Here is an 11,806-nt window from a genome sequence, read left to right as displayed (position 1 = left end):
CTTGTATCTTGTTTATTATTATTATTATTATTATTATTATTATGATGATGATGAGTATCTTGTTTACTATCTTGTATCTTGTTTATTATTATTATTGTTATTATTATAATGATCTTGTTTACTGTCTTGTATCTTGTTTACTATCTTGTATCCTGTTTATTGTTATTATTGGTATTATTATTATGATCTTGTTTACTGTCTTGTATCTTGTTTACTATCTTGTATCTTGTTTATTATTATTATTATTATTATTATTATTATGATCTTGTTTACTGTCTTGTGTCTTGTTTACTATCTTGTATCTTGTTTATTATTATTATTATTATTATTAATATTATTATGATCTTGTTTACTGTCTTGTATCTTGTTTACTATCTTGTATCCTGTTTATTATTATTATTGGTATTATTATTATGATCTTGTTTACTGTCTTGTATCTTGTTTACTATCTTATATCTTGTTTATTATTATTATTATTATTATTATGATCTTGTTTACTGTCTTGTATCTTGTTTTTATGTCTTGTATCTTGTTTATTATTATTATTGTTATTATTATTATGATCTTGTTTACTGTCTTGTATCTTGTTTACTATCTTATATCTTGTTTATTATTATTATTATTATTAATTTTTTTTATTATTATTATCATTATTATTATTATCTTGTTTACTGCCTTGTATCTTGTTTTTATGTCTTGTATCTTGTTTATTATTATTATTGTTATTATTATTATGATCTTGTTTACTATCCTGTTTACTATCTTGTATCTTGATAATTATTATTATTATTATTATTATCTTGTTTACTATCTTGTTTACCGTCTTGTATCTCGTTTACTATCTTGTTTACCGTCTTGTATCTCGTTTACTATCTTGTTTACCGTCTTGTATCCCAGTTGAGTGGTGAGTGAAATGGTTAATGGCTCTGTCACCTGTTGCGCTGCGTCTGGATGAAACGCAGCGCGCGCAGAGAGCAGGCGCGTCTCCACGGGGCAGCCGTCATGTCTGTGGACAGAAACCAGTCCGCGTGAGTTTTGTATGAATCCGGCACGGAGATGGACCTTCCCTCCGTGAACTCCTCGTCGTGGAAAGCCGAGTCCGTGCTCATCTCTCTGGGGTTTTCTCTCATCTTCGTGCTCGGCACGGTGGGGAACTGTCTGGTGCTCGCGGTCTTGTTTCGTAACGGACAGATGAACCACAAAACCACCAACATGTTCATCCTGAACCTGGGGATCGCAGACCTGAGCTTCATCCTCCTGTGTGTGCCGTTCCAGGCCACCATCTACACCCTGGATGAGTGGGTGTTCGGAGCGGTGCTCTGTAAGCTCGTGCACTTCTGCATTTTTCTCACCATGTACGCGAGCATCTTCACGCTGACGGCCGTGTCCGTGGACAGGTGAGCACCAAACACCTGCTCAGTACACAGAATAGTATCAGATAGACCTTAGAGCCGAGAGAGCAAACATTGTAAACATGTCAGACTTGGAGATGTGGCTACATTTAAGATGTAAATGAAACTTTATGAAGAACTGAACAGAGATGGCAGGTTTCTGTGGCTGTTTTAAGTTAATGTTTTCTCCTCCAGTCTGCTTTCATAAGCTCTCCTCATATCTCCAATCATCAGTGATTGATGAACCTGTTCTAACAAACAAACTGTCAGACTCGTTAGAGTCCTGGTATGCAAATAAACACACCCTCAGTCAGATTACTGGGATGTTTCCTGCATCCTGTTTTTAATGGTTATAACGTCAATCCTGCAGAGACTAAACCTGCTCTGTCAGAGTTGGTATTTTTTATTTCAGCTGGGCAGAAAGATCCACCCCAGCTTAAAATCCTGCTTATTTATAAAGTAGGCAGCCTCAGAGGACACTGAAAAGTTCAGCTCTTTAACATCTGTTTACTCCAGAACACACTGACGTGCAGGACTGCTGACCTCAACTGTGTTTGCAATGAAATGACATGGAACAAGAGGAAATGGGAAATTCTTTGGGTCTGTAATTTAAAGACGCCAATCAGACGGGGAGATTATTCTGACGAGGTTGCATCAAAATTGAAATCAGCCTCATTAAAAACAAAACAAAGTTTTAAAATGTTTGCATTGTTTTGTTGGTTTGGAAAAGCTGCATCATTATGCCATAACTTAGAGATCCCTAAAGGGTGGCGTGTGGGTCAGATTTAGTTCTTTAGTGCCAAACATCCAGCCTGCGTTGACCCTTTTTTATGACAAATATGTAAAATAACTTGTAAAACACGAGTAATGTGATTGTTATGAGGTTTGTCTCCCCTTCCATCTTCTGCACCTACACCTTGTTAATGAGGCTTAACTCCCATGGTTCACAGTCAAATATTATGCAAAAATCACATTTTTAGGTTTTTCCAGCAAAAATATGTGCCCCTGTCCTGTCCACAACCCCCCCAGGAATCAGAAAAATCCATTCCCTCCCCCTCTTTGTCCCCACCTTTCAGAAAATGTGTGCTGAAAAAAGCCAATCTCAGATTTTCCCCTTGTGATGTCATGTGGGGAGTTAGCCCCGCCCCCTGCTTCAACAAAAAGCTCTGCCCTCTTCTCCTGATCCTCCTCTCAGCTGCCATCAGATCAGGAGAAACATATCCATTAAGCCACATCCATTTCCTGAGAGGGGCGGGGTCATGGGCGGAGTCAGACAGCTCAGTAACATTTAACCCTTTACCTACTGAGTCTAAAAATGGTGATTTGGACATATTTTGTCATTATGGCTGTAAAATAGGAAATGCCCTAAGTCTGAGCTTTGGTCCCTTTTCCCAGGAGTACCTGAACTTGACTTTTCAACATCTGGTTAATGATTATTGCACATTATATGATATTGTCAGCAGTTTAAAAGAAGAAAAACACAAAAACAGATTTGTTTTTCATGGCTATTATGAGAAGAAATTTTGTTATTGCTCATGAAGTTTTGATTTGGCATTTGAAATGTGAACCTATACATGTTTAGAACAATCAGCAGTCATTTTTTGAGTCTAGGACTCTGGGTGTGCAAAACACAGTGCAAAAGATAACTATATACATAGGCCACAATTAGTGCAAATAAAGGTGGAAAAATGCATTCTCAACATTCTCAGTAACATATTGTTATTGCACATGACAGACACGCACAAATGCCACTATCTAAAGCTATTTTTTGAAAACAAAACACCACTCTCGCTCGCTCTCCTTTTACTCTCTTCCTTCACTCTACTTTCTCACTTGTCTTCTGCCAAAGCTGCCATTTTCACGGTGCTGTTCGACATTACCGTAATAGACATACCACACATCATATATTGCTGGAAAGCACAGATTCTCAGCTCTCTATCAGCATTGGAATTTTTAGATTGAGCAAACTTTCCAGGAGTTACGGTGTTGAGAATCCACGTAGCGGTCTCGCAGTACTTCTGGTGTTTTGCTATGAATGCCGACGTCATATGGTTGTGAGTACCGTAATGAACCATGTATGTGCGCATGCCCACAATTCTCAGCTTTCCAACGCCGTTGGAATTTTTCTGATTGGATCAACTTTGACAGAGTTACAGTAATAATACTCCTGACATATAAAACACAGCGCTGGTGCTGTGTCAGTAGGTAAAGGGTTAAATAAAGAATAAAAAACAGCACTAAAAGCTTTTCATGATGGGAAAGATGTTTTCACCCTTCTGCCAACCTGCTTCAGCATGAATGTGTGAGACTTACACAAGAAAGTGTTAGTTGTTGTGTGAATGGGTGTACAACAATCTTGAATCTTGTGTCAACTCTCTGCTCTTTCAGGTATTTGGCGATCTGCTACCCGCTCCGTTCTCGACAGATGAGAACCCCGAGGAATGCTCTCACCTCCATCTGCCTGGTCTGGGTCCTAGCTCTGGTTTTCTCCGGTCCGTACCTCAGTTACTACTCCCAGCTGGACCTGGCGGGTTCTTTGGTTTGTATTCCAGCCTGGGAGTCCAAACCTCGCTTCATCATGGACGTCTGCACCTTCATCTTCGGCTACCTTGTCCCCGTCCTGGTGCTCAGCCTCACCTATGCTCGAACCATCCGCTACCTGTGGACCAGCGTGGACCCCATGAAGGACATGTCTGAGTCCAGACGGGCTAAGCGTAAAGTCACTAAGTTGATCATCATCGTTGCCGCCCTCTTCTGCCTCTGCTGGCTCCCTCATCACCTCGTCATCCTCTGCATGTGGTTCGGGCGCTTCCCGCTCAACCACACCACCTACGTCCTCCGGATCCTGTCCCACCTGGTGGCCTACACCAACTCCTGCCTCAACCCCATCGTCTACGCGCTCGTCTCAAAGCACTTCAGGAAAGGGTTCAGGAAGGTGTTCAGCTGCTCGGCGAGGAGGAGGGACGTCAACAAGGTGCACGTGGTCCAGGTGGTGAATACGGTGAGCAGTGAGGAGACGTCGAAGTGAAGACAACAGACCATGAGACCTAGAGAAAGAAGAGCCAACTGAACATTGAGAACTGTAAATACTGTTAAAGACATGTTGGGCCAAGTAGACTCATATCAGAGACCGACTTCAATGACCGATGACGCCAAAGACAACCAAGAAGCTGCAGCGCTCCTCCACCGCTCAATCATTTAAAACAGTATAGAAACGCTTTTATGTGAACAAAGACAAAAGAAGTATCTAACATAGTGTAAGGCTTTTATTTTGCCATCATTCTGGTGGCTAAAATAGTCACAAATATTTAGATTTTTATGGTGATGATGTTGCTAAACCAGGTCCATGGATCACATAGACTGATTGATAAACAAATGCAACTTTTTTCAGTTCCTTCCTGGCATGAAGCGTGACTCCAGCGACTGAAATGAATGTTGAAGATAGATCTTAGGAGGTCAGTCCCTGTCCAGACTGGAGTTTTTGCAGTGATGGTTTGGCTGTTAGAGGTATTTGCCAGTAGTAATTGTAGATGCATCTAGAACATCTAACTAGTGTAGAAAATGTCATTTTTGTTTCAGAATTCAGTTCAAAACTTTCATATATTCTGGATTCATTACACATAACTGAAATAACTCTAGCTACATGTATATACTTTCTATTTCATCTTGGTTATGTTATCTCTCCATGTTTCATATTTTTTTGTACTTTTCTGAACTTCTTTTTTGACTAATGTTGCTCCAGTACCAGAGTTTCCCCTCCGAGGATCAAAAAAGTTTTATCAGTCTTATGCCCTATTTGCACAGGATTAGTATTACCTAGGGATGCCTGCTTGTTTGTGTTAATCGGGCAGGACTTTTGTGTTTTTAATCCCGTGCGGACTGACCATGTCTTTAATTCACAGGGTGAAAATTCCAGATTTAACACGTGACCGTATTTCAGCACACAGAAGTCCACAGGTAACACTAACCCTGTGCGAATCCGCATCTCTGTGATTTAGGGGGTAATTATGTTTTTGTACGGATACATTCTGATAGAGTAAAATTTACGATGCTTATAGTAAACTTTAGATAACCTCTCACAAACTCTCAGCTCTTTCTTGAAGTCCATCCACGACAACCGTTTGTCAGAATCAGGATTGATATAGCGTGTCTGTTTGGAGGAAGTGTCCACAGACTCTCCACTGCTGTCTGTCTGACTGTTTTGCTTCATTTATATTTTCTATTAGGGTTCCACGGCGGTGCAGGGGTTAGCGCTGTTGCCTCACAGCAAGAAGGTCCTTGGTTTGCGTCCCGGCCAGGGCCTTTCTGTGTGGAGTTTACATGTTCTCCCTGTGCATGCGTGGGTTCTCTCCGGGTACTTTGGCTTCCTCCACCACCAAAAACATGCTCATTAGGTTAGTTGGTGACTCTAAACTGGCCATGAGTGTGAACGTGTTGGGTTGTCTGCAGTGTTGGGGGTAATCTGTTAGAGTACTCAGATTACTTTTTTGGAGTAATGAGTAACGTAACGCGTTAGTTTTACAATTCAAGTAACCCCGTTACTAGTTACAATTTCATAAAAGTAATCCGTTACTGAAAGAAAAATCCCAAATTTCCTCTCTCTTCCATGTCTTTAAAAAGAGAGAAAGAAAAAAAGCTCCTTGAAGCATTCGCTCTGTTTGTCCTTCTCTCTTCCTGTAGTCACGTTGGCACGTGGAAGCGGAAGGTAAACATTCTGTGCCATTACGCACGCATTGTTAGCTTGTTGAGCCAGTGAGATTACAGAGAGGACAGCGGGCTACTGTGGAATTATCCCCGTTATGATGGATTTTTGGATGAAAGGGACAAGAACAGCATCCTGGTGAAATGTAAGTTTAAAAGCTCCGTTTGCTTTCATTCAAATTACGCGCTGTTATTATGCACAGCGTTTTAGTGATTCTGTGTGCCTCTGCTCAGCTTGTTGTCTGATTGTGAGCATGTTAAAGAGATGCAAAGGTTTTCCTGTCTGTTAGCGGTGTTCTCAGGCTGCAGAGATACCAGTTATGGGCTGTAAATTACGCTGTACATTGGCATTAGAGTCTGCACATTTAAATGCAGACGTGTGATCGTTTTCTGTCGTTTTTACAACCGCCGAGTGGAGCGAGTTGCTAAAGGGTTTTAATATTTAGTAACGCAAAAGTACTCTAACGCGTTACTTTTAGAGGTAGGTAACGCAGTAACATAACAAATTACTTTTTCAGTAACACAGTAATCTAACGAGTTAGTTTCAAAAGTAACGCTACCCAACACTGGTTGTCTGTCTCTACACGTCAGTCCTGCGATTGACTGGCAGCCAGTCCAGGGTGTACCCCGTCTCTAGCCCAATGACAGCTGGGATAGGCATCAGCCCCCTCCACAACCCCCAAAGGGAGAAGCGGTATAGAAAATGGATGGATGCAAACAGGTTTTAGCTTTTTATGTATTAGTGTGAAACTCCCTAGCCATTCTTCAGATGTCCTATCTGAATAAATTGAAAAAGACCCAACAAATAGTCTTTAAAAAATCTGTTATCCCAAAATATCAGAACATTACAGAAGTAAGTACTATTAATATAGAAATGTCTGAAGCTGAGTTTAAGGCTGTTATCAGAGCAGTTTTGGCCTGCAGTAACATGGGATGATCGCCCCCATGCCCATGCAGGCAAAGAAGCCCCGGCCAAGTTTTAAGAGCATAAATCAAGGGTCATCAAGTACATTTGCACAAGGGCCAGATTTATTCTTGACAGAGTCTCTGGGGACCGGACTTCCAAATAAAGAAAAATCAAATCAATATTTTGTTCTGATTAACAGTATTGTATTAGTATTTGTATTGTTGTTCAAAATGCAGGACATTTATAGGCATTACCAGCGAGATCTATCCCAATATACAATGCTGTAGAGCACAAGGAGACAGGCCTGTCCACACAATTGGCTGGGTGCCTGAAAAGCCCAGAGAATGGGCCCTCAACAATTATGATTTAGCACCAACATGAACTCATGTTAACATTTTTCACTTCTTCACTGCTTCATGCCGCCATTTCTGCAACATTTTGTGCCACTTTTAACCCATTTTTGCTATTTTATCACTCTTTAACCCACATTCCTGCCGTTTCACTACTTTGCCATTGGCTATTTTTGATACTTTTTGCCCATTCATTCCCCTTTAACCCAACTTTTTGTCATTCTTTAACTCCTTTAAACCACTTTTCTTGCCTATCTTATCCGTCTTTTTTTCCATTTTTGCCCCTTTTTGTCTGTTTTTGCCACTTTTCATTAGGTTTTTTATGATTTTTGCTACTTGTTACCCAATGTTGATATACTTTTTGCTCCTTTTTTCCTTTTATACGAATGGTTTGCCACATTTAACCTCTTCTCACCACTTTTCCTGCAAGTTTTTGTCCCTTTGTGCCACTCCACAATCCATTTGGATCATATTGCCCATTTTTGTTACTCTAACCCCTTTTCACCACTTTATCTGGCCATTTTTTGCCAGTTTTAATGCATTTTTTTATATTTACTGACAATGGCTGACAAGTGAATTTCTGTAAAAACAGATCAAATGTGAAGTCATTCTAAAACCAATTTAAAATTAATTATTTCAGGGGTGGATTTCACATCTGCAGACATTTAAAGTCAAAAGATACCCTTAAAATCACAACATTTTCTTTACCTGCTTTTCTGACTTTAATGATCTTCTGGGGGCCAGACAGGAAGCTTTGGGGGGCCTGATTTGGTCCCCAGGCCGCCAGTTGATGATCAGTGGCATAAATGAATATACTTTTCTGGAGGTGGATATTTTTGTATTATACGTCCATTTCTGATTGGTCTTATCAAACTTTTATTTTGTGAGCTTCAAGCTGTGAAAGTAAAGATAAAAAAGTATTCAAATATTTAACTTTATGCGCAATGAATCTAAAATACATCAAAGTCTCTTTTTTAGATTAATCATGTAAAAAAATATTTTCCATAATATTCAGTTTTTTATCGATAACAGGAGACGGAGGCCAGAGTGCCAGTATGCAGGCTCAGCTGGACGGTTATGCAGACGTTCTAAAGTACTTTATCCAGTGAGGGAAATGCAGGAATCACAGTGAGACATACTGTCACTAAATGTGATGCAAACAAATTGAAAATAAAATGTCAATGTTAAAAATAAGAACATTAAAATACAGGTGTGAAATACTAGGAGAGTAAAATAAAGAAGCAGATGTTTCCTGTCTGATGTAGGTGACCAGAATCATCCAAAAGTGTTGAAAACATATTCACAGATAGAATGACTCACTCTGCTTTAGCATTAAAAATCACTCAGGAGGTTTCAGTCTGAGAAACACCCCTACGGTCTGAGGAGGCGGGGGCGGCGTTGGACTCTAAGCTGAATTTTCTCTGTTATATAATCAGCAGTTTGCAGACACATTTTCAGTCACTTTAACGTGATTTAACATCACTGTTGTGTTTGTAATGAAGCAGCTTGTACAGAAAAGTCAAAGAGCCTCTGTGTTTCCTGTTCTGGTTTTTAAAATGTGCTGCATGATTAAGAGTCACTGGAACTTCAGTGTTGTTACTGTAATGTGATGTGAGAACAGCTTTCTGTGTTTTATGCACGTCTGCAGTATTACTGTGCAGTAAAGAACGTCACATTTAAATAATAAAGCCATCAGAAGTGCCCTCTGTGTCTGCTTCAGCAACAGGCGACTGATACTGTCATCAGCTTTAACGGGTCTGTCGGAGCTCTTCAGAGTTAAACAGAGAATTTACATGTTTTTGTCCTAACACTCCAGATCAGTGGTTCTCAAATGGTGTGGCAAGTCTTGGTGTGCCATGGGAATATATACAAACCATACGTAATTACTGCAACTTAATAATTTCAGTTCAGTCAGAAAACATACATTGTGGTTGTAGTTTTTCTTTATTAGCAGTTATAATGCTGATAACGTTAGAGGCAGGATAAAGGAGGAGCTGGGGTGGAGGAAGGCCGGGAAAAGAGGCTAGCAGAGGGAGCAGCAAAGCGAAGCCAGGCAAGAGCAGTTTAAACATGGCAACATTAGTGCAATTAACCAATAGCGTGCTCAGAGTGAACTAGCTTTCTGTCAGCTAATGAGGGCTTGTGTGAGTACAGGTGGTTTGAGCAAAGGCCAGCGAGGCCTGATGGCCTTTACTTATGACCTTTGACCTAAAAATCTGATTGAGTAATCTTGAGTCTTAGTGAACTTTTCTGCAAAGTTTGAAGAAAATCTTAAAAGTGTTCTGCCTGGAACACAGGGGGAGGTACATTAGCACCATGGTCCTAACCTTTGACCTCCAAAATGGTATCACTCTATCCTTAGGTTAGGGTGAATATTTGTTCCAAGTTTGAAGAAAAAAAGTTAAAGCGTTCTTGAGATATCGAGCTCTCAGTCATGGCCCAGAAGGACAGACAGGGAACTCCAAAACAACCAAACTTGACTCGCTGCCACAGCAAACAAAGTAAAATAAATTTAGTTGATGCTTCTGTGCATCAAAGACTTTAACACGATTCTTTTCCAGAGATGTATTCAAGACCCACTGAAATTAGTTCTGTACTATGGGGCTCTGAGGTCCTAACCCATTGTACTTTGTATGACGGTCTTCCATGGACTCTTGTAGACAAAGTCCTTGGCTTTCATTGGCATTGTCAGATACCGTGAGCACAATTGCCAAGCTAACCAAGTTTAAGTAAATTCTTGTAAAGTAGAACACTCCAAAGTCTTTCAGTTCCTGGTCCTCCCAGTCTTTCTATACTCTCCCAAGGCCTGATAGACAGAGGCACCAGCTGGACTCCTTTGTGACGACTTTGCATCTCTTTGGGTATCGTTGGCGAGACCATGTCTCTAATGCTGGCGTACTTTTGCAGGGACCTGGCCTGCAGAAACATCTGTAGGCCATCTCTCCGGCTAACCACAGACTGCGTATCCAGGACCAGGTGGGTTGGACCACATCTGTGCCAAAGTGATGTGGCAAAGTGCCAAACCACTTAAACCGTCCTGTGTGAAGATTTCTGTTTAAAGTCCATCTGTTAACGCTGTGAGGAGTTTGCACATCTACTACCTATAATATGGTAGTTGAGCTCTCAGCCTGCAGTGATGAGACAGACTCAAAGCCTGCAAGTATCACCTGTTGTCCTTACTGAGGAGCGTTTCCAGTCAAACCAGCACTCCGCATGGTTTACTAGCTGCACAATTAGGTCCTCACAAGGAGAAAAGCAGATAAAAAATGGCATCAGCCCCCTCTGGTGTTTGTGTCTTTTAGCACATTTCAAGCAATGCAGCCAAAGCAACCAATTGTAATACATAATAGGATGAATTTCAACTGCATTAGCTCTCATCAAACATGGAGTATTGATGTCCAGTGTCTCAGCCCTTTATACTGGTAAATAAGTTACCCTAGTCTATAAGCCACAACCAACGTTGGTGCGCTTTTTTGGACATGATCCAGCTCACCACATACTGGGTGACCAGGACCCGGTGGGTTGGGCCAAATGTTGGGGATGGCTGCATGCGCCATGGAGGGATCAGCTGGGAAGATTCAGAGATGGGGCATGGGTCTGGTGGACAATAGCCATCAGGATCCCAGAGCAGTACAGGGTCAAGGTTTGCATAGCAAATTGCCAACCCGGCATACGCTCCCATACCTGACCTGACTCTTCCATCATACTTGTGTGATTCTACTCGCGTGAAAAGAGCTGGAGGCTACAGCCTAAAGACTCCCTTGCTTCTATACATTTCAAACCATATTTGTGGCTGGGTTATGGAGGTTTTAGGTACGCTGCTCCAGCTGCCTGAACTCTGCTGCAGAAAAACTAGTCTCTTGGGGAGCTCTTTGAATCAACAAAATCCTGTTTATAGCCATTTTCCTGGTTAAATAAATTTAGATAAATAATTTCCGAGAAGCTGAGTAGAAATTGCTAATTAAAACTGTCTGATAGTAATCGGTTTCTAATCAAGACATACTGTCTTCTTCTATGATTTCGTCTTATTCTCCATACTTTCGAATATCTTATCTTCATGCAGCTGCAGCACATGCATGTGTATTTTCCATGGGAACAGCTTTATGCAACTATTGCTCCATTGTGTGCATGATTGAGTCAGTCAAAAACTCCCCAGTGCTCAGCAGGTGTCAAGTGCACGCTGCTTTTTACATTTACTACTGCTGGAACGCCAAAAGAAGCGAGCCAGAAGAGTATATACTAATAAAGATGTTGTAAGTCTATGCGGTATTTCTGTATTAGTGCAAGATTTCATTGTTAAAATAAAGATATCCTGAAGAGCACGCTCCGTTCTTTCCCTTTAACATTAGCTGATCATTATGTAAATGTGAATCAAACACATCTGAACCATCTCTTACGAACAGCCTCTTATGCTGAACATGTACACTCTTCCCATGAAAATGTATAATTTTAACGAG

General features: G+C 40.8%; 1 protein-coding gene across 1 annotated transcript; it reads left to right on the top strand.

Moving 5' to 3' along the window:
* Positions 1-770: 770 nt before the first annotated feature.
* On the top strand, positions 771-5,951 carry LOC121528478 (galanin receptor 2a). The gene is made up of 2 exons (XM_041815956.1): positions 771-1,397; positions 3,780-5,951. Exons 1-2 carry the CDS (start codon positions 1,057-1,059, stop codon positions 4,417-4,419), a joined length of 981 nt encoding a protein of 326 aa, XP_041671890.1. The 5' UTR covers positions 771-1,056; the 3' UTR covers positions 4,420-5,951.
* The last annotated feature ends 5,855 nt before the right edge of the window (positions 5,952-11,806 follow it).

This window comes from Cheilinus undulatus, linkage group 20 (assembly GCF_018320785.1).
Source record: "Cheilinus undulatus linkage group 20, ASM1832078v1, whole genome shotgun sequence".
Taxonomy (NCBI): Eukaryota; Metazoa; Chordata; class Actinopteri; order Labriformes; family Labridae; genus Cheilinus; species Cheilinus undulatus.
This window is presented reverse-complemented; position numbering and strand designations above follow the sequence as displayed.